At 43.7% G+C, this 24,154-nt stretch overlaps 2 protein-coding genes across 6 annotated transcripts in view; both read left to right on the forward strand.

The window, feature by feature from the left end:
- The window catches only part of LOC124033104 (dual specificity protein phosphatase 22-A-like), a 56,260-nt gene extending 40,840 nt beyond the window's left edge, over window positions 1-15,420 (forward strand). Inside the window, exon 7 of one of the 2 annotated variants that reach the window (XM_046345041.1) lies at window positions 5,011-6,327. In XM_046345041.1, coding sequence (XP_046200997.1) covers window positions 5,011-5,259 — 249 coding nt within the window. In that variant the 3' untranslated portion in view covers window positions 5,260-6,327. Of the gene's footprint in view, window positions 1-5,010; window positions 6,328-14,405 lie in introns of those variants that run through there. The other variant, XM_046345042.1, reaches the window with a different exon arrangement.
- Window positions 15,421-16,444: 1,024 nt separating this feature from the next.
- Window positions 16,445-23,790, forward strand: LOC124033685 (interferon regulatory factor 8-like). 4 transcript variants are annotated; one of them, XM_046345869.1, is made up of 9 exons: window positions 16,445-16,643; window positions 16,860-17,033; window positions 18,990-19,173; window positions 19,893-19,984; window positions 20,231-20,339; window positions 21,048-21,095; window positions 21,213-21,617; window positions 21,810-21,925; window positions 22,441-23,790. In XM_046345869.1, the coding sequence occupies exons 2-9, from the start codon at window positions 16,860-16,862 to the stop codon at window positions 22,636-22,638; spliced, it is 1,326 nt and encodes a 441-aa protein (XP_046201825.1). In that variant the 5' UTR covers window positions 16,445-16,643; the 3' UTR covers window positions 22,639-23,790. The 4 variants fall into 4 exon arrangements, with proteins under 4 accessions (XP_046201825.1, XP_046201823.1, XP_046201822.1 ...); XM_046345867.1 differs by having other exon boundaries at window positions 16,448-16,643; window positions 19,890-19,984; XM_046345866.1 differs by having other exon boundaries at window positions 16,448-16,643; window positions 19,893-19,993.
- The last annotated feature ends 364 nt before the right edge of the window (window positions 23,791-24,154 follow it).

Raw genomic sequence — 24,154 nt, forward strand, 5'->3', positions numbered from 1 at the left:
AGCATTCATTAAAACCTTTTGTTACTCCAAAACCCGCATGCTGGAGCGTAATCATCAACCTTGGGGAATAGGTAGAAAATGTAAGCTCGTTGATGGTACATTCACAGCTGAATAGGGAGTCATTGGAACGCAGCGCTTTAAAAACCTGGGCCACTTCCGGATTGGATTTTTCTCAGGCTTTTGCCTGCAACATCAGTTCTGTTATACTCACCTACAATATATTTACAGTTTTGGAAACGTTAGTGTTTTCCATCGACAGCTGTCAATTACATGCATATTGTAGCATCTTTTCCTGACAAAATACCCCATTTAAAACGGGAATGTTTTTTTTCTCCAAAAATGAATATATTGCCCCCTAGTACCAAGAGGATTAACTGCTCCCGTACGGCATGATGAGGTACTCATAGTGCCAGAAGTGGTGCTAAATGCCGTCTTCCACTCATCCCCCGCCCAGATACGCACCAGGTTGTAAGAGGTCCAATTTTGTGAAGAAGCGCGCCCCGTGCAATGACTGTCATACTGGCTATGAGAGGTAGCGGGTAACTGTATTTTACCGTGATCTGATTTAAACCTCGATAGTCAATACACAGGCCTAAATCTCCATCCTTCTTCTTCACAAAAAAGAAACTCAGAGATAGGTGAAGTGGAAGGCCGAATGTATCCCTATTCCCAGAGGTTCGGTGACATATGTTTCCATAGCCGCCGTCTCCTCCTGTGACAGAGGATACACGTGACTCCTGGGAAGTGAAGCGTCTACCAGGAGATTTATCGCACAATCCCCCTGTCGATGGGGTGGTAATTGAGTCGCCTTCTTTTTACAGAAGGCGAGTGCCAAATTGGCATATTCGGCGGGAATGTGCATGGTTGGAGACCTGGTTTGGACTCTCCACCGTAGTTGCACCTAAAGAAACACCTACACACCTCGCTGAGCACTGACGGGACCATCCCTTGAGAGCCCTCTGTTGCCACGAAATAGTGGGGTCATGAGAGGCCAACCAGGGAATGCCCAACACAACAGGAAATGCAGGAGAGTCGGTCAGGAAAGAGACTACATCTCTCCTCATGACCCTCCTGCGTTATCATACAGAGTGGAGCTGTGACCTCCCTAATTAGCCCCGACCCCAAAGGACGACTATCTAAGGCATGTTCAGGGAAGGGAACATCAACAGGAACAATAGAGATCCCTAATCTAAGTGCGAAGGAACGGTCTACTAGCACCTTATGCTGGGAACGCGGGGAAAGCTCAGGAAATTCTATATAAAACCACGTGTGTGCAACAGGGAGCTCTGAGTGAGTCACCTGGGATGATCCACCAGTGCTCCGCCTGCTACCTCGACCCCCTGGCGAACCTCCCCAGCACCGACCAGCATTGTGCCCTCTGCGGCCAAAGATGGTGCAGGGAATGGTCCATCCTCTGGTCCCCCTCATAGCAGCACTTCCCAGCTCCATCGGGGTTGGATCAGAAGTGCTGGGGGATGGAACTGACGGACCCCGATCCGGACGTCCGCGAGAGGCCAACAGGTTATCCACCCGGATGGATAGATCCACCAGCTGGTCAAGGTTAAGGGTGGTGTCCCTGCAGGCTAGCTCCCTATGAACGTCCTCGCGTAAACTACACCTGTAGTGGTCGATCAGGGCCCGCTCATTCCATTCCGCACCGGCAGCCAGAGTTCTAAAGTCCAGCGAACTCTTGAGTGCTCCTCATCCCCTGTCTTCGATGATACAAGCTTTCCCCCGCCACTCTCCCTTCAGGTGGATGATCGAAAACCGCCCGGAAGCGGCGGGTGAAATCCTCGTAATTGTCCAACTGAGTCCAACATTCTCCAGATGAGGTTGGCCCATTCCAGTGCTTTACCAGTCAGACAAGAGATGAGGGGCCGGCTGAACGGCTGCCAGGTAGAGCTCCAGCTGGAGTAGGATACCCTGGCACCCGGCAGCCGTTCCATCATACGCTCCCGGGAGCGAGAGCCGAATCCCACTGGATCCTGATGAAGGAGGGGTGGACATCAGTGTAGGTTGTTGTGGGAGCTGGGGTGATGATGATGGGTTAACCGGAAAACCCCCTTTCTCCCATCGGTCCATGGTTTGCAGCATGCGATGTTGTACCGAGACTCTGTAACATAGTTGCGTGCTGCTGGATTCGCTCCTCCACTGGGAGAGGAGGGCTGGTTGCACCTACTAACTCCATCCTATGGTGCGTGATTCTGTCAACGATTAGGTGAATGGATTAGTCAGGCGCAGGACACAGGTATGAGTAATAATCAGAGAATTTACTCAATAATTAAGCAATGTTCCAACAAGGAAAATCACAAATATCTAGAGCACAAAATAACGAAACCACATGACAATGACAACCACGCACAAAACAGAAAGGGAAACCAGAGGGTTAAATAAGGAACATTTGATTATGGAATGGAAACCAGGTGTGTAATAATAAAGACAAACGAAAATTAAACATGGATCGGTGGTGACTAGAAAGCTGGTGACGTCGACCCCGAACGCCGCCCGAACAAGGAGAGGGACCAACTTCGGCGGAAGTCGTGACACAACTTTTAAAATATTACAATACATTCACAGACTGTGTGCCTCACGTATTTAAAGTACAAAATCCATGTGTACGTGTCTATATAGTGCATATGCTACTGTTTGTGTGTGTGTATGTACAGTGGGGCAAAAAAGTATTTAGTCAGCCACCAATTGTGCAAGTTCTCCCACTCAAAAAGATGAGAGGCCTGTAATTTTCATCAAAGGTACACTTCAACTATGACAGACAAAATGAGGGAAAAAATCCAGAAAATCACATTGTAGGATTGTTTATGAATTTATTTGCAAATTATGGTGGAAAATAAGTATTGTGATATTGCATATTATTAATATTATCTCTCTGTGTACATCCAAGGGCCAGCTGTGCTGCACTGTTCTGAACCAATTGCAATTTTCCTAAGTCATTTTTTGTAAAGTGTACTTTTCTACAAGCTTCAATGGAATTGGGTGACGTCACTTACACAGTCACTACAATCGAGGTTGGTCCTAGATCTGTTTTTGTTTGAGAGCCCGTAGCTAATGTGTGAGCAGGAACGTCAGAGGAGGAGTCACGGAAGTGGAGGCAGGTTCTTGGTAAAGGTCTGATTCAGAGCTAGCTTCCCCCACCCCTTCATCAGCACTCACTGGTCCCTATGTGGGCCCACTGACTGCTGGGCTAAATACCTGGGACTTCTGCCAGGGGTTTCCCACCCAATCCCTGCTGCCTCCTCGAGGCCCTCTCACCAGGATTAATCCCTGTGTACCGTTAAACCCAGACACTGGGCCATTTTAGAGGACATTGTCTATGTAAATATATGATACTTTCAGTCCTCATAGGTCACATCTCATCTTGAGATCAGCATGTGTAACTTGAATTTTCACAAGTTACACATGCAATGACATCAATGCATGATTTACGTGCACAGATTTCAAGTTGGGATCAAGCCCAGAAGCAGTGTTGTTAAAGCCAGAGTGAGTGTGTTGGGGGCACAGCTGTTGGACCTCTTATGGCTCTCTGAGCTGCTGAGAAAAGTACCTTGTTTTCAGGAATGTCTGCTGTCCGTTTGCCAACCACACACAGAGATTGATCTAGAGATAAATTGCTTAGATTGTAACTAACTCTATCTACATCTATCACCGTCTACTGGTAAGGAAAATAAACCAAGTGAAAGTGTGGTAATAGAAAAATAACTTCTCGCCCACACACTCTGCTCTGACGCCAGAACACTCTGCTCTGACGCCAGAACACTCTGCTCTGACGCCCGAACACTCTGCTCTGACGCCAGAACACACTGCTCTGACTCCAGAACGCTCTGCTCTGACTCCAGAACGCTCTGCTCTGACTCCAGAATGCTCTGCTCTGACTCCAGAACGCTTTGCTCTGACTCCAGAACACCGCTCTGACTCCAGAACACTGCTCTGACTCCAGAACACTCTTCTCTGATGCCAGAACACACTGCTCTGACTACAGAACACTCTGCTCTGACTCAGAACACCGCTCTGACGCCCGAACACTCTGCTCTGACGCCCGAACACTCTGCTCTGACGCCAGAACACTCTGCTCTGACGCCAGAACACTCTGCTCTGACGCCAGAACACTCTGCTCTGACGCCAGAACACTCTGCTCTGACGCGAGAACACTCTGCACTCTGAGAACACTCTCTGCTCTGACTCCAGAACGCTCTGCTCTGACTCCAGAACACTCTGCTCTGACTCCAGAACGCTCTGCTCTGACGCCAGAACACTCTGCTCTGACTCCAGAACACTCTGCACTGACTCCAGAACACTCTGCTCTGACTCCAGAACACTCTGCTCTGACTCCAGAACACTCTGCTCTGACACCCGAACACTCTGCTCTGACACCCGAACACTCTGCTCTGACACCCGAACACTCTGCTCTGAACACACTCTGCTCTGACACCAGAACACTCTGAAGCCAGAACACTCTGCTCTGACGCCAGAACACTCTGCTCTGACGCGAGAACACTCTGCTCTGACGCGAACACTCTGCTCTGACTCCAGAACACTCTGCTCTGACGCCAAAACACTCTGCTCTGATGCCCGAACGCTCTGCTCTGACTCCAGAACGCTCTGCTCTGACTCCAGAACACCGCTCTGACTCCAGAACACTCTTCTCTGATGCCAGAACACACTGCTCTGACTACAGAACACTCTGCTCTGACTCAGAACACCTCTCTGATGCCCGAACACTCTGCTCTGACTCCAGAACACTCTGCACTGACTCCAGAACACTCTGCACTGACTCCAGAACACTCTGCACTGACTCCAGAACACTCTGCTCTGACTCCAGAACACCGCTCCGACGCCAGAACACTCTGCTCTGACTCCAGAACACCGCTCCGATGCCAGAACACTCTGCTCTGACTCCAGAACACTCTGCTCTAACATCCCACCCTTGGGGGACCATAGAACAATAATTGATCTGAACCATCAAACAATGGTCTTTTCTGTCTGTCTTCTCTCCAGTACCGGGTGTGGCTGCGGGCCAGTTTCCGCCACAGTCCCTTCAAGGACCAGGAGCAGGTGGGAGTGCTGCTGTACCAGTACATAGAGCAGCAGCAGCAGGAGAACCAGAGGAGAGGAGGGGACCAGGGCTGGATGAACCAGGTCTCCAGTGTCTACCCTCTACCCTACAATGCCTACAACGGCTCTGGGCGAAAAAGAGGAGTCTCCCTGGTCCCACCAACCTCCAGCTCAGGCCTGCCTGTAGAGTGAGACAATTTCCCAATCCCTAGGCACTTAGATCTGAAAGGATCTGATGGGTGTAAGTAGGGCCAGGGGTTTCTCTTGACCAAGACATTCTCAAGAACCTAGTCCTCCTAAGCAATATGGGAATAGCTCCACCCTGCCCTCTGATAGACTAGGTGGAATTGTCACCTTATTGCGTGTAACTATTTAGTACTTGCAGGTCCCAAGTGCATAGGGGTATTGTCTAACTGACTCTCTCACCACTGCACTACCTCCCATGTCCCTCGCCACTAAACTGACCTTAGTACAGCCTGATCAGGAGCTCTGATGGTCACTGAAGCATTAATCCAAACACCTCCACACCTCAACACCTTGACCTTGCAGCCACATACTACCATGAGGCTTCACCTGTCCTATAACGTCGCCTCAACTCATCTCTAAACCCAACATGTCAACTTTTAAGGCCAAACAGATAAAGAAGTGTAGGACTAGCATTTTCTGTTTTTAATCATCTGCCTAAGACCTATAACGAGGACCTGGTTAGGTCACATGATCAGGAAAATGTCCTACACCTAACATTACATTATCATTAATTATAATGAATATGTTTATCAATATGTTATTACATGGTACCATGATTACATCATGTTAAATGCAGTCCGCTGGTTAGATGGAAGATCTGATTGGTGTTGAGGGTTGAATGGACATATGAATGAACATAAGATGCTCTCCGCCCTAATTTAAACTGATCCAGCTACTGTATACCTGCATGTGATAAAGCTTTAAATAACAGCAGCTTTGCCAATAGAAAATGAATGCCTCGTTCCAGCTAGTAAAATGAAGGATCATCACAGACCAAAGTCATAATATGGGGTCTTCCTAAAAATCTACCGTAAATCTTCTTTGGAAATTTGCTTGTCAATTTATCAGAAGTTATAAATATTATTTTAGTTTTAGGGAGTTTTAAGATCTTTGTTAAATGTTTAGTGGTACAAATGATGTTGTATCATAGTGTATGTATATGCTTTATTAATATTCAAATGTACACTTTCATTGTTTGCCAAAAATATATATGCTAATAAATACTATTATGAAGCCAAAGCAGCATATTGAGACTGAAACAACCTTACAGCAATTGTATAAGGCTGGCTACAAACCAAAGTATTATCAAATCATAACTAAACTAATGTGTGTGTGTATGTGCAGAGATGGAGAGAGCTTGTGCTGGAAAGTGTATGCTCTCAGCTGGACCAACAGGCTCTGCAACAGCTTCTATCCCCATGCCATAATATTGCTAAATAACCATAAGACTGCTAAATTATTAATTGTTACCCAGACTATCCACGCTGACCCTATCTTGCACTAATTCTATGCACACTCACATGACTATATATGCACACTCTCTCACACTCACACTACACTGACACTCTCACGCAAAATCCTCACTGTAATAACCAAAAAAGTGTTAAACAAATCAAAATATATTTTATATTTGAGATTCTTCAAATAGCCACCCTTTGCCTTCATGGCACACTCTTGGTATTCTCTCAACCAGCTTCACCTGGAATGCTTTTCCAACAGTCTTGAAGGAGTTCCCACATATGCTGATCACTTGTTGGCTGCTTTTCCTTCACTCTGCAGTCAGACTCATCCCAAACCATCTCAATTTGGTTGAGGTTGGCAGGTTGTGGAGGCCAGGTCATCTGATGCAGCACTCCATCACTCTCCTTCTTGGTCAGATAGCCCTAACACAGCCTGTGTTTTGTCATTGTCCTGTTTAAAAACAAATGATAGTCCCACTAAGCCCAAAACAGATGGGATGACGTATCGCTGTAGAATGCTGTGGTAGCCATGCTGGTTAAGTGTGCCTTGAATTCTAAATAAATCACAGACAGTGTCACCAGTAAAGCACACCCACACCATAGGCCTCCTCCTCCATGCTTTACGGTGGGAAATACACATGTGGAGATTGTCCACTCACCCACACAGCGTCTCACAAAGATACGGTGGTTGGAACTAAAAATCCAAAGGACAGATTTCCACCCGTCTGATGTCCATTGCTCGTGTTTCTTGGCCCAAGCAAGTATCTTCTTCTTATTGATTTGACCATGAAGCCCTGATTCACACAGTCTCCTCTGAACAGTTGTTACTTGAACTCTGTGAAACATTTATTTGGGCTGCAATTTCTGAGGCTGGTAACTCTAATTAACTTATCCTTATCCTTAACCCTGGGTCTTCCATTCCTATGGACCTGGTCTTCTACCAGATACGTCTATCTTTTGTACACTACCCCCCCCCCCCCCCCCCCCCACACACACACACACACACACACACACTTTTGACACACACACACACACACACACACACACACACACACACACACACACACACACACACTTCTCACAACACAACTGATTGGCTCAAACACATTAAGAAGGAAAGAAAGTCCACAAATGTACTTTTAAGAATGCACACCTGTTAATTGAAATGCATTCCAGGTGACTACCTCATAAAGATTGTTGAGAGAATGCCAAGCGTGTGCAAAACTGTCAAGGCAAAAGGTGGCTATTTGAAGAATATACATATATTTGGATTTGTTTAACACTTTTATTGGTTACTACATGATTCCTTATGTGTTATTTCATACTTTTGATGTGTTCTAAAACTATTTGACCGGTATGTATTCACACACACATGTACAAACACACACAACACATAACACACAACACACACACAATGACACACACACACACACACACACACACACTGGTAGTGTACACACACACACACACACACACACACACACACACACACACACACACACATACCGACATAACACAAACACACACACACTTCTACACATCATATGCTGCTGCTACTATGTTGTTTATGTTCTTATTATCTATGCTGATGTCTACAGTGCCTATAGAAAGTCTACACCCCCTTGAACATTTTTCACATTTTGTTGTGTCAGTGCTTTAGAGCAGGGTTTCCCAAACTTGGTTCTGCACCCCTCCCTCCTCGGGTGCACATTTAGTTTCTTGCCCCAGCACTACACAGCTGATTCAAATAACCAACTCCTCATCAAGCTTTGATGATTTGAATCCAAATCAAATGTGTACCCAGGGGGGCAGAGCCGAGATTGGGAAACGCTGCTTTTTAATCGCTTTGGTACTATTTTCGCAGGTATGTGGTAAAATATCACAACTCTTAGTACAAACTCAAAACATATCCTCAAATTTAAAACATTAAGAGGTCAAAGATGTGGGCACGGGCCCCGTCAGGAAACTGTTGTGTCTAATGAAGCCCGGGTCATCGTCATTGACCTCGTGGCAAACAGAGGCCTTACCATGGCAGAGGCTGCCAAATTAGTTCACCCCGATCTAAAAAGATCAACTGTCAATTTGATAATGGGAACATTTCACCAAGAAAACCTGTAAGTCTAGAGAATATGAACGATGCATATTACCATTACATGTACAGTAAATGACATTGTAATGTATTTAAATTCACAAAACATGTTACAGTATTCTTACAGTATGATCTATTGACAGTATACTCTGTTCTATTTTCAGAATCACAATATCATATTGGAACTATACTGTAAAAGTAACTAACCAAAATATATTTTAAGAGGGTGCTTGATGCTGCTGTGAACAATCACAAGTATATCTTTGTTGATGAAGAAGCGGACTTCAACCTGGCCAAAACTCGTCTCCGTGGGCGGAACATCGGCCAACTGGCGGCCATCCAAGTGCCTGGACAATGTGAGGGAAACGGCTATCTCTGAAGATGTTGTGGTCGGACATCGGCCAACTAGCGACCATCCAAGTGCCTGGACAACGTGGGGGAAACGGCTATCTCTAACGATGTTATGGTCGGACATCGGCCAACTGGCGACCATCCAAGTGCCTGGACAACGTGGGGGAAACAACTATCTCTGAAGATGTTGTGGTCGGACATCGGCCAACTGGCGACCATCCAAGTGCCTGGACAACGTGGGGGAAACGGCTATCTCTGAAGATGTTGTGGTCGGACATCGGCCATTACTTGCACAGCTCATTGTGTTTCTCAATCAAATTGAGCGGGCCTGTCAAGGTGAAGGGTCATTGTGTGGGACAATGCTACGTTCCACCATGCAGAGGTGGTTCAGGCATGGTTTCGGGCCCATCCCCAATTCATGATGCTATATCTGCCCCATACTCTCTATTCTTTCAACCCTATTGAGGATTTTCAATAGGGTTGAAGGTCAAAGCTGTACGATCGCCATCCCCATGAGCTTGCCACCCTCCTTCTGGCCATGGATGAGGCATGTTATGACATCAATGACGACCAAATGTCAAGCTTGGCTTCGCCATGCCAAAATATTTTTCCCGTGGTGCATGAACAATGAGGACATTCACTGTGATGTGGATGAATTTATGGCCAAATGCTCAAGACAGTCTTGATACAAATGAATGCGTGCTAAATGTTGTGTTTTATTTTCATCAATTGAATTTGTTTCATTTAATTTCTTACATTTTATTAGACAGTACACCTATATTGCATTTTTTAAATGTTGCATGAATGGTTGTAGAGGATATCTTCATTGATCACACCTTTGATTACACATTGGATAGATATTATGGAAATGATAGATTTTCTATCCATTTTGTTGGGTAATCTAAGTGTATTGCCTAATGTGAAAACTGTAATCTACTGTAATTTACTGTACTGTAGCATATTACTTTCATCACTTCTAAGGGTGATTCGAAACATGTATCTTGCATTGTTTGGTATTGGATTAACTGGTAGTTAAAGCGACCAGATTGAAACGATATCAATGTTGTGTTTTGGGGATTAAACCAATGTTCTCATTACATTTCACAAATGTATATATTGAATCAATGGTTGGTTGTGCAGTGAGAGATGTTTACATTCCAAATGAATGCACAGTGACAGGTTTTGAATGAAAGACTGACTGCTTTACAAGTGTGACCAGTTTTGAGTTTTGTACTAAGAGTTTTGAAAATGTACCACATACTTGTGAAAATAGTACCAAAGCGCTAAAAATATATATATTAAATACTAAACTGAAATGTCATAATTTTATACCTCTCCACCCCCCTGAGTGGATGGAAGCACCTTTGACAGAAATTACAGGTGTGAGTTTGTTGGGATAGGTTTCTACCAACTTTGCGCACCTACATTTGACAATATTTGACTATTCTTCTTTGCAAAACTGTTCAAGCTCTTTCAAGTTCCTTGGGGAGTGCTGATGGACAGCAATCTTCAAGTCATGCTGCAAAGTTTTGATTGTATTTACGTCAGGGCTCTGACTGTGCCACTCAAGGAAATGTTCCTTTATATTCCTTAGCCACACCACTGTAGTTTTGGCTGTGTGCTTCGGGTTGTTGTCATGCTGAAAGGTGAACTTCACTCCCAGTTTCAGCTTTCTTGCAGAGGGTAGCAGGTTTTCCTCAAGGACTTTTCTGTACATTGCTCCGTTAATTTGACCTTCTATCCTGATCAGTCTCTGATGATGAGAAACATCCCCATAACATGATGCTGCCACCACCATGCTTCACATTAGGGATAGTGTTCTTTGGGTGATGTGCCATGTAGGGTTTGCACCAAACATAAAGCTTTACCTTTAGGCCAAATAGTTTCATTTTCATTTTGTCAGACCACAAACATTTTGACCACATGGTTATAGAATCTCCCAAGTGCTTCAAGGGGTATTCAAGGCATTTTATATATTTTTATACCCATCCCTGATCTGTGCCTTTCCACAACTTTGTCCCAGAGTTCTTTTGAAAGCTCCCTGGTGCTTATGGTTGAGTGTTTGCTTTGCAATTCACTACCCAGCAGAGGGAACCTACAGGAAAGAGGTCAGAGACCTGGCCGTGTGTTGCCAGGACAACAACCTCTCCCTCAACGTAATCAAGACAAAGGAGATGATTGTGGACTACAGGAAAAGGAGGACCAAGCACGCCCCCATTCTCATTGACAGGGCTGCAGTGGAGCAGGTTGAGAGGTTCAAGTTCCTTGGTGTCCACATCACCAACAAACCAACATTGTACAAGCACACCAAGACAGTCGTGAAGAGGGCATGACAAAACCTATTCCCCCTCAGGAGACGGAAAATATTTGTCATGGGTCCTCAGATCCTCAAAAGGTTCTACAGCTGCACCATCAAAAGTGTCCTGGCAGGTTGCATCACTGCCTGGTATGTCAGCTGCTCGGCCTCCGACTGCAAGGCACTACAGAGGGTAGTGTGTACGGCCCAGTACATCACTGGGGCCAAGCTTACTGCCATCCAGGACCTCTATACCAGGCTGTGTCAGAGGAAGGCCCTAAAAATTGTCAAAGACTCCAGCCACCATAGTCATAGACTGTTCTCTCTGCTACCGCATGGCAAGCGGTACTGGAGCGCCAAGTCTAGGTCCAAGAGACTTCTAAACAGCTGCTACCCCGAATCCATAAGACACATGAAAATCTAATCAAATGGCTCCCCAGACTATTTGCATTGCCCCCCTCTTACGCTGCTGCTACTCTCTTATTATTATCTATGCATAGTCACTTTAATAACTCTACCTACATGTACATATTACCTCAATTAACTCAACTAACCGGTGCCTCCGCACATTAACTCTGTACCAGTACCCACTGTATATAGCCTCACTATTATTATTTCTTTAATTATTTGTTACTTTTATTTATTTTTGTAGGTATTTTTCTTAACTGCATTGTTGGTTAAGGGCTTGTAATTAAGCATTTCACTGTAAGGTCTACCTACACCTGTTGAAAACGGTGCATGTGACAAATACAATTTGATTTGAACTGCTTCATCTATCCTGAAATCATGCGAATCACTACAATTTAACACAGATGGAGGCCAATAAACTTAGTGTGTGATTTTGAAGGTGATTGGTTACACCTGAGGTAATTCAGGATTGTTATCACTTATCTTACCAAGCTTTTCAGTCCAATTTTTTTTAAATAGATTTAATAAAAAATTCCAGAATATTTTTTAAACTTGGTAGTTGTGGGGTTAGGATATGTAAATCAATGGGGAACAAATGACATTTTAATTCCAGTCTATGAGACGAAAATGTTGAAAGGGTGAGTAGACTTTCTATATCTACCTCAAACCACTGCACATTGACCTGGTACTTCCTGTATATATTTACATTTGAGATTTTTGTCATTTAGCATACGCTCTAATCCAGAGCGATTTACAGTAGAGTGCATACATACTGGTCCCCCTTGGGAATCAAACCCACAACCCTGGCGTTGCAAGTGACCTGCTCTACCAACTGAGCTACACAGGACCTGTATACAAGTATGTGGACACCCCTTCAAATGAGTGGATTCAGCTATTTCAGCCACACCTGTTGCTGACAGGTGTATAAAATTGAGCACACAGCCATGCAATCTGCATACACAAACATTGGTCTTACTGAAGGGCTCAGTGACTTTCAATGTGGCACCATCATGGGATGCCAACTTTCCAACAAGTCAGTTCTTCAAATTTCTGCACTGCTAGAGCTGCCCTGGTCAAATGCAAGTGCTGTTATTGTGAAGTGGAAACATCTAGGAACAACAAAGCCTCAGCCACGAGGTGGTAGACCATGCAAACTCACAGGAGAGGATTGCCGAGTGCTGAAGCACATAGCACATAAAAATCATCTGTCCTCAGTTGCAACACTCATTACAGAGTTCCAAACTGCCTCTGGAAGCAACATCAGCACAATAACTGTTTGTCTGGAGCTTTATGAAATGGGTTTCCATGGCCGAGCAGCCGCACACAAGCTTAATAAGATCCCCATGCACTATGCCAAGCGTCGGCTGGAGTGGTGTAAAGCTCACCGCCATTGGACTCTGTAGCAGTGGAAACTCTTTCTCTGGAGTGATGACAGAAACAGAAAAATCTGGATTTGGCAGATGCCAGGAGAACACTACCTGCCCCAATGCTTAGGGCCAACTGTAAAGTTTGGTGGAGGAGGAATAATGGTCTGGGGCTGTTTTTCATTGCTTGGTCTAGGCCCATTAGTTCCAGTGAAGAAAAATCTTAACACTACAGCATACAATGACATTCTAGTGATTCTGTGTTTCCAACTTTGTGGCAACAGTTTGGGGAAGGCCCTTTCCTGTTTCAGCATGACAATGCCCCTGTGCACAAAGCGAGGTCCATACAGAATTGGTTTGTCGAGATCGGTGTGGAAGAACTTGACTGGCCTGCCAAGAGCCCTGTCCTCAACCCCATCAAACCCTTTTGGGAGGAATTGGAACACTGACTGCAAGCTAGGCCTAATCGCCAAACATCAGTGCCCAGCCTCACTAATGTCCCCCGCAGCAATGTCCCAACATCTAGTGGAAAGCCATCCCAGAAGAGTGTAGGCAGCACATGGGGGAACCACTCCATATTAATGCCCATGATTTTGGAATGAGATGTTCGACGATCAGCTGTCCACATACTATTGGTCATGTAGTGTAGCTCCATTCTTGTGTATTTTTTCCTAGTGTTACCATTTAAAAAATATATATGTTTATACTCTGCATCGTTGGGAAGGCCACGTAAATAATAATTTCACGATTCAGTCTATACCTACTGTATTCAGAACATGTGACAAATAAAATGTTATTTGTGTATGTGTTAGGGAAAGACCCAGAGATGGAGGGTTGGTCAGAGACAGAGTGCCTTGGCAGTGCCACCCCAGACTGGCATGGACACAGGAGTAACAATGAGTGTTCTGTTCCCCTCAGTGAGAAGTCCTTCTTTGACCCAGATACCATGCCACCCCCAGCTTCCCCAAACAGTCCCCCCCTATACAGACTCCACCCCCGCCATACAGGTGAGGCCAGACCACGACATGGCTCAAATCCTCAAAATGCACCCTGGACATGTGACCTTACCTTCACCACAACTGCTTTCCTCAGTTTCGAAATGATACATACAAAGGCTGTCTGAATACAGTACTGAGGATGGGGCACAACAAGTTAACCCCCTCCACCAACATTCAGTCCTGCAGTATCTGTTGAAACCACTGAACCATTCCTGTGTAGTTTTAATATTAGTCAGATGAAATCAGCTCTCTGCTGTAGGGCAGGCTATTTTTAGCATATACACAGAGTTTACGAAACATTAGGAACGCCTTCCTATTACTGAGTTGCATCCCTTTTGCCCTCAGAACAACCTCAATTCGTCGGGGCATGGACTACAAGGTGTGAAAAGTGCTCCAGAGGGATGCTGGCACATGTTGACTCCAATGCTTCCCACAGTTGTCTGGATGTCCATTGGGTGGTGAACCATTCTTTTTTATAAGATTTTATAAACAATACAAAACATACACACAAATGACAACATCATACAAACAATAACTACATCCCACCTGGCTAGACCCACTAGCACAGACCCCCATCTCCAGGGCCCACGTCATTTTCCGCCACATGGCCTGAAACTGCATCATTTTGTTTCTCTCCGTAGCCCACGCACTTTCAATATTTAAATAATAAATCATTTTCCCATTGTGTTAATGATGGCAAATTGATTGATTTCCAAGTTTTTTGTATCCATTTTTTCAAGATGAGTGATGAGAAGAGAATCGTCCATCTCACTACACCCCCATATGCAATGTCTTGAAATATGCAGACAGAATAGATTCAAATTAAGTTTACATTGCAATACTTTTGACAGCCAACTTTCTAGCTCCATCCACAACTTCCGGACTTCATAAAAAGCATTGATTATTAAGTCATTATTTGTTTAACAGTGAAGACATGATTCTGCCGTTGTACTGTATAATTTGTGAATTTTGTCTCTTGCATAATAAATTCTATACATTATCTTACACTGGATTAAGCATACTCTTTTGTTAGCTGTAATTTCATTAGTTATGCTAACATTACTTCCATCTTGTGCCAACATCAGTCTTTTAAAGTCTTTGTTTCAATAGTTTATCTTTTTTTCTAAGAGATTGTCAGTTGGATATGCTCTCTGCAAGGTTTTGTATATCTTCCCGATCATATGAACATCCCTTTTCTGACAAATAAGATTCCCTCAAGGTTGCTGTGATGTCCAAGCATTTTCAAATATACATTTTGTGAGATCTAACTTTTAAGTTGCATGTACAGTGGGGCAAAAAAGTATTTAGTCAGCCACCAATTGTGCAAGTTCTCCCACTTAAAAATATGAGAGAGGCCTGTAATTTTCATCATAGGTATACTTCAACTATGACAGACAAAATGAGAAAAAAAATCCAGAAAATCACATTATGGAGGAAAATAAGTATTTGGTCAATAACAAAAGTTTATCTCAATACTTTGTTATATACCCTTTGTTGGCAATGACAGAGGTCAAACGTTTTCTGTAAGTCTTCACAAGGTTTTCACACACTGTTGCTGGTATTTTGGCCCATTCCTCCATGCAGATCTCCTCTAGAGCAGTGATGTTTTGGGGCTGTCCCAAAGCATGATGTTTCCACCCCCATGCTTCACAGTAGGTATGGTGTTCTTTGTATGGTGTTCTGTACATCTTTTGCTTTCCCATTCACCCTCTGAATGGCACACATACACAATCCATATCTCAAGGCTTAAAAATCCTTCTTCAACCTCTCGCCTCGCCTTCATGTATACTGATTGAAGTGGATTTAACAGATGACATCATAATTGGGTCATAGCTTTCACCTGGTCAGTCTATGTCATGGAAAGAGCAGGTGTTCCTAATGTTTTGTGTATAGTCCTTTCAGTATAAGGGCTATGAATACGCATGTTGGCATTAGAGACTTCGTCTTCTTTTTTTACACTCTTATTCCCACAAAATAAAAACTAATTCACATGGTAACATGATAAACACTTTATAATTGCATCTAGTTCAGAGTACATATCTGTCCAACATAGCCAACATGAAAGTCACTCTGCCTACACCGACAGTATGTTTGAATGCAGCCTAGGCTGTAGTAAAACCTGCACCAGTGGGGTGACGAAGGAACAATACCTGTTGGACCGACCTTTACAGTAAAATGTCATTTTATGACGCGGTGAAATTCCCTTTATCCTTTACTAATTATTATCCAGGATTGTTCAATACCCCCGCCGTCTGTAGCCAACTGTGGCATAGACCCTACTACGATATCTCCTGTCAGATAATTTCTTGTAAATGCCCATGCTTCCAAGAACAAGACTTCCGAATTGGTTTATCTATAAGTATTTCCTAAACCCGATTGGATACAAGTGAAACGCATCTGTCCAATCAGCTTGCAGTCAATGCTTCATTCATCTGAAAGAAGAGATTAAACTGTTGTGCGAGTAAAGATTTATTCTATTGACTCTGAGACATCGATTTGGTGTTAGGGTTTAATAGTCTTCAATAAGCTATTTGAAGGATATCACAAGGATATCTAAAGGACTTATCAATACAAAAATAAAAGGTAAGGTTTAGTTGTCTTTGTTTAAACTCTTCAAGAGTGGTCCCTTGTTAGCTATATAAAAATATAGTTGTTTTGAAATAATAAACCAATATTATCTTGTTTTACTTTTTACTCTCTCTCTCTCTTGAAATAAGTTCATAATTATCACAAAGAAGTATCAAATGAAAACAAACGTTCAGCCCATACAGTGACATGTCTTGTGAATGTTTATGACAGATGTCAGTAAACCCGGGCGGTCGGAGGCTGAAACAGTGGCTAGTTGAGCAGATCCAGAGCGGCCAGTACCCGGGGCTGCTCTGGGAGGACGACAGTCGCACTATGTTCCGCATCCCCTGGAAACATGCTGGGAAGCAGGATTACAACCAGGAGGTTGACGCTTCTATCTTCAAGGTAGGTTCATCGGCATACATTTCAAACGAGGATTTTGTTGATAGCGGTAGATTTGAGAGCATATTTAGATCACCGATATGTTTAGCCTTCCGCACCACTTATGGAGAGACATATAGCACAAACTTTTTTTTCGCAACTACAAATAGAGCAGGTGTGAATTACGTTTTGTTGGTTTTACTAAAACAGTCTCACCACCTGTAACGCGCATAAATAGGCGACACATTAATTGTTTAGTATGCGCCTACAAATAAATCAGGTGTGCATTACGTGTTGTTGGTTTATTAACACATTCTCACCACCTGTAACGCACATAAATAGGCGACAGAGTATGATGACATAATTGACAATACGTTGATCTATGAGTCATGGGGCTCTATTTTAACAAACCTAACACAATGCTAAATCTAAGTGCTGGCAGTAACTCTTGGTCTGGGGGTGTGTCAGAAACATTTGTGCTGTTTTCACAGCCAGAATTATAAGCACGATAGGTGGCAGTGGCGCTAAAGGGCTGGGATTTGATAAATAAATACGTTGTAGGTGTGACAAGGGCTTGACCCCTCAACAATTTGCATGGCTTAATAATGCATGCATTTGTCTCGAGTTCTGTAGGTTATTGATGATCTTTGTATTGTCAACAACTCCAATTCGACTGGGGCCATGGACTATTCTCGTCCTGGTCCATTGTGGATTTATACTACAGCTTATTAAATAGCATATTCTACAGTAATAAGTAATAACAACAGTAAAAAAAACATGAGTTAGCTCAATAGTCTATGTTTGGAATGGTGTCAGTCAACAGTGTTGTAATTGGCTTCAACGAGCATAGCCTATAGCCTACATCTCTTTACGCATCGCACTTCATCTAAAATAAAAAATACTAGGCTCCCACAAATCGCATTGTATGTGTGAGGCACGTTATCAATAAGCAAAATATAGCCGCTGATTAATTGAATAATTTTTATACGTTTGGAGGAGCGTATTTTTGGTAACCAGATTAAATGCACTCTGTGGAGATGATGGATACTTGAACAAGCGATATTAACTATGCAGGTATGTGAATTGTGAGAAAGCATGAGGGCGAAATATTTCCAAGCACTCTCAGCATACCTTAAAGCCCCTTTATTCGGCTACTTGGCTAATGGCCCGGATAAAAAGATGCATCTATGCAATGCTGCTAAATCGGCCTTGAATAAGGGGAGGCTATGATTATTTAAAAAACATTTTTGAATTAAACATAGTTTTTTTATGTTTCTAAATACGAGATTCACTGGCATGAAAGGCACATCTCTTTTCCATGGGCACTGTGCAACATGCCTGGATAGGCTACCTCTCAAAAGCCATGCCATTATCAACTGTGTTACCGTTAAGACCTGCTTTTTGTGGCTCTTTAAACTCCCCATTAGCGCTCCATGAAATTGTGACTTTTGCGCTTGTATTTAAGGACACACCTCAAATATTGCCACCCTTCCCCCCTCAGCAAGTGAGCTGATGTTAGACAGGTAAATTGCCGAACCTGGCATAATGGCTGGAAAATGCCAGTGCACCAGTTTTTACATGATGAAATTGCAAACTAATCTGCGTTTGACACTTGTGCCTCCTTGGAGCCAGCTAAATTAGAGCCTATGGCCATAAGAAGTCAAGCAGAGAGATTGAAAATCTAATATCTTTGTGTAATTATAACTTAATAGTTGACAAATCATTTAAACCAGAACCTGTCCAGTTTCATGTCATTACAATTCAACCTTTTGTTTCATGTATCCTACCTGTATTTATCATGTGATTAATTGTATTAATTACTTCTATGCATGGCTTCATTGTGGACTTTTCTAATCTCTTTCGTTCAGTTCCAGACCTTTTTGAATATAACAAGTTGTTGACCTCACCAGCAGGTATGTGTTATGTTTGGATGTATGTTACCATGGCTCTCGTTCTAATGCACCTGCTCCCTCCCTGCAGGCCTGGGCGGTGTTTAAGGGGAAGTTTAAGGAGGGGGAGAAGGCTGAGCCTGCTACATGGAAGACCAGGCTGCGGTGTGCCCTCAATAAGAGCCCCGACTTCGAGGAGGTGGGAGACAGGTCCCAGCTGGACATCTCTGAGCCCTACAAGGTGTATCGCATTGTCCCCGAGGAGGAGCAGAAGAGTGAGTTCATATTTACACTATGGAGACATTAGAATAATGAACATTATAAACACCTGCATTGAATGGATGTAGAGTCAAATTGCGCCCATGCAGGGCCTCCCGGGTGGCGCAGTGGTTAAGGGCGCTGTACTGCAGTGCCAGCTGTGCCACCAGAGACTCTGGGTTCACGCCCAGGCTCTGTCGCAACCGGCCTCGACCGGGAGGTCCGTGGGATGACGCAATATTGGCCTAGCGTTGTCCGGGTTAGGGAGGGCTTGGCCGGTAGGGATATCCTTGTCTCATCGCGCACCAGCGACTCTTGTGGCAGGCCGGGTGCAGTGCGCGCTAACAAAGGTTGCCAGGTGTTTCCTCCGACACATTGGTGTGGCTTGCTTCCGGGTTGGATGCACCCTGTGTTAAGAAGCAGTGCGGCTTGGTTGGGTTGTGTATCGGAGGACGCATGACTTTCAACCTTTGTCTCTCCCGAGCCCGTACGGGAGTTGTAGCGATGAGACAAGATAGTAGCTACTAAAACAAACCCAAATTATCTATTAAAAGTCACTAATGTTTCGGGCAGCAGGACGTTGCCTTGATCAGAGTTGAAAACATAGACACCTGGACAAAGACAGCTTGCTGCTGAGACTTGATTTACATTTGACCATCAGCCTTTTCCGTAGTAAATAGAAAGAATAGTTGTGATAATAAGACTAACAACCATGTTGTCCCCTCTGCTCCAGCAGGTAAAAGTGCAGCAGCAGTTTTGACATCTAGCCCTGGTGACAGTACTGACATGGACTGCAGCTCTGCACACCTGGAGGAGCTCATCAAAGAGGTGAAGCAGGTATGCTTTTCTTTTTTCCATCCATTTCTTCCCTTCCTCTCTCTATCTATATTTCTCACCGACTTCACTCTCTCTGTTTTCTTGTTTTACTGTCGCTCAAGTTCTCTCCTTTTCTGCAGCAATCCTCCACTATCAACTATCTTACCTCTTCTGTTTCTAAATATGTGTGATTATATGTATGATTGTTGATGTATGGTTATTAGAGACTAATTGCATGGTGTGTCATTCCATTGTCAGTCTTCCAATGATGAGTACCTTGGCATCGTCAAGAGGAGCCACTCTCCCCAGGAGGATGGCTGTAGGATGCAGCCCAGCCCGGAGTACTGGTCCCAGGGCAGCGCCAGTGGTAAGGGTCTTTCATCCAATCTAGTGGAGTGTCTCCAACATGCAGTGGTGTCATGTCCATTTAAACACTTTCATACAGTGGCAACTGGAACATATATATGTGAATTATCTGATCTATTTAATTAGTTAGCAAATGCCTATACATCATATTGTCCTTTGTTAAAAGTATCTGTCTAGCTGTTTTCCATGAGAACATTTTTTAAGATGCAGAGAAACTTGCATGTTTATGACTCCTGTATCAAAATGGGCGTTATTGTGGTATGTTCTATGAGGCTACAGTTCCTCCTTTGTGAGAGTTGCGATTTATTCATTTAAAAATAACTGCATATATAGCGACGCAAAACTCTGCGACACTACCTTGCAGTTTTGGCTTCTAACACAAGCTAGTTTACATGATTCTAGATCCTAGAGGGGGAAGGATTTGCTCATTTCCTTTAGCACTTTGCTGACTAAGGTGTTTTTTTCTTGGTCACAAAGCCTGTGAGTCTGTTGTGCTTGACGGGCTGTATTTTTTGATGAAATGACAAATCATGACATGATAGAGGGGTCAGATGTTTTTCACGGTCACTCAAGATCATTGCATCTTAACGAGCATATTGCATATGTAAGAGGAAGGTAACATTTGAATTTCATGATAGATATAATATAAAATGATATAAAAAATCTATACCACAGTCAGTTATATTTTTTAAATGTTATTACCCTGCAGTCTTCCCGGGGCATCAAGATCCCTCGCCGATGGGTTCTTTCAATGCCGGTATGTTTCCTCACTATTTCTAAATACAGATGTATTTATTTGCATTCCTCTGCGAGACTTAATAGAAGACAATGCGGTGGCTTACTCAACACTTCCCTTCCCTTCCTCTGTTTCCAGCCTTCTCCCAGATGATCATTAACTTCTTCTATGGTGGGAAGCTGATGGACAGCGTGGTGACATCTCATGCTGATGGCTGTCGTATCTCTCCGGGTCAGTCTCCCTTGGTCCAGCACAGGTCCCCCTACTGTCTCCCAGACAGCCTGCAGAACGTCCGTTTCCCTCCTGCTGAGCTCATCGAGGTTGAGCGCCAACGCCATGTCACTCGCAAGCTCCTGGGGCACCTGGAGAGGGGTGTGCTGGTCCGTGCCAACCGCGAGGGCATCTTCATCAAGAGGCTGTGCCAGAGTCGTGTGTTCTGGAGCGGGCAGGGTGGATTGGGCCCCCACTACAGCCCTGGGGGGCCATGCAAACTGGAGAGAGACGCTGTGGTCAAGATTTTTGACACAGGAAGGTTCTTCGAAGGTGAGGAGGAAGGAACTCATGTTGTTTTTTGATTTAGGATGATGTGCTCTGAAGAGGACAGGAATTCATGTACTCTTGACTGACAGACATATACTCTTTGGAGTTCATGCCTTTACTCATCAGTGTGCAGTTATGATGAAGCAGTCTCTGTCTGTGTAATAAACTCTTCTCTGTCTGCTTTGTTTGTCCCAGCTCTCCAGCTGTACCAAGAGGGCCAGCTTCCCGCCCCTGACCCCATGGTGACCCTGTGTTTCGGGGAGGAGCTTCATGACCTCAGCACAGCCAAGAGCAAACTTATCATCGTCCAGGTAACAGAGGTTATATCCCCTGGATCACTGAAACATGTGGTATCCCCCCAGCACAGTCCCAGAATGTGTTTGAGTAAATAGAGGTAACTTTAGTCTTCAAGGTGACTTGGTCAAAAGGGCACCACTACACTCTTAGAAAAAAGGGTTTCAAAGGGGTTCTTTGGGGTCTCCCCAAACCTTTTTGCTTCCAGGTAGAACCCTTCTGGGTTCCATGTAGAACCCTCTGTAGAAAAAGGTTCTACATGGAACCTGCAACTAGAAATGGTTCTTCAAAGGGTTCTCCTATGGGGACAGTCAAAGAACCCTTTAAGGTTTTAGATTAGCACCTTTTTTTCTAGGAGTGTACCATAAAAATACAAACTGAGCTAACAGTTACCTCTCTTCCCTCCCTGTCTGGTTGTGTTCAGATCACTCCAGTCTACTGTCAGGAGCTGGCAGACTGAGCTTACAGTTGCCCCTCTCCTTCTCTCACTCTCCCCTCCTTTTCTTCTTTCTCTGTCTGTGTTCGGCTACAGGTCACTCCAGTGAACTGCCAGCAGCTGTTGGATGCAGTGAGCATGCATCGTTCCCAGTACAGCAGTCCTAACCTGGAGATCCAGTCAGACGAGCTGCATGCCGGGGAGCAGATGGCCCGGATCTACCAGGACCTGTGTAGCTACACCGCCCCCCAGAGGGCAGCCTGCTACAGGGACAACATGCCCATCACCGCCTGAACAGAGCACCTTCCTTCACTCCCCCTCATTGATAACACAAGAAAGGACTGACATGACATATGGTGAAATGTGTCACTAACATACACTTCAGCCTCTCACACCTTTTAGCCCTTGCTTACAGCAATGCTTTTCAATTCTTCAGAGCCAATGAGCGAGGGCATACTTTGATGAATGGAGAAAGAGATGGGATAGAGGATCAGAACAAAGCCAACACTTGCAAGGTGTGAACTGATAGGACCCAACGCTATGCAGCTTGGGTGTTACAGAGACACTGTGTGTCAAGAAAGGGAAGTACGATACAACCATATTAAAAATGGTGCTGTAACGGTATTAAAGGGTTTACTCATCAAATATACCACCCCAGGAAGTATACCACATATACCAATCCAGAAATAAAACACAGTACAAATTTAATTAATACAATTCTGAATAAATAGGGGTTTTAACTATTCTGTCTTGTAAACCTACTATCATCAAGGTTATCACTATTCATTTTTAAACAACTGGGTGAGTTTACTACAGCAGTAAATGTGATTCAATAAACCCTGAAGTATTGAATGTTATATTAGAATTTGTGTCTATCAATTGACTATCAATTGACTTGTTTGTCAGATTTCTCACCTGCTTTTAATGTATTTTTTTATGATGGAAAATGTGATTGATATTCAATCCAATAGTCCATACTAGTCATCATGTCAAAGTGTATATACATTTATACATGTTAAATCAAGGGCCACTATAGCAGGACATTTAGCTACCAGTACACCAGATTACTTATTTTCTTTAAATGTATAACCTCCTTAAAACTTTTATATTTTTTCAATTTGTACTGTATAATTTTTTTCTTATACTGTATGAGAGATTTTAACAGCAACATGATTGCTTGGATTGTATTTGATATAGATAGGTTTTACTATCCTATTCTGCCCACTGTTTTACTCTCTGAATTCATTTTTCAAACTTTGAAATGAATATCAAACTTTTCAGTGAATCTGTTCATTTGGCTTGTATTTTATTTATAAGCTGTTATACAACAATATCTATGAAGTCACTTACTGAACATATCTTTGATTGAGTCTTTGATGATGGCTTGAAAACTTACAGCTAAAACTATTCAGCACACAATAAACCAGAATAAATGGTCAAATTACATAATTTTCCTGTGTGTGTATTTCATTGAATACTTTGAAAGACGCAGGCGGCCTAAAAAATAATTTTTCCAGAGGTGTACCCATACTAGCCACCATAGACTCTCAGTTCCATGGTATAGCACCCGTCACCATACATCCCACAAGTGAAATCGTGTGTGTCTGAGGGAAGGAATGAGTTTATTAGTGATGGAACAACAGTCAACATTTTCAGAAACCATAGAGAGGATGGACCATAGATGAGGGAAACTAGTGTCTAGGACATCCCCAGTGAGTAAGACATGGCTGATGGAGAAAGGAGGACGAGGGCAGAAGAAGAGAGACAAAGGTCTTTGTGATCTCCCCATTCCCTCTGTGGGGGGTTCATT

Source organism: Oncorhynchus gorbuscha, linkage group LG04 (genome assembly GCF_021184085.1).
Source record: "Oncorhynchus gorbuscha isolate QuinsamMale2020 ecotype Even-year linkage group LG04, OgorEven_v1.0, whole genome shotgun sequence".
NCBI classification, from domain to species: domain Eukaryota; kingdom Metazoa; phylum Chordata; class Actinopteri; order Salmoniformes; family Salmonidae; genus Oncorhynchus; species Oncorhynchus gorbuscha.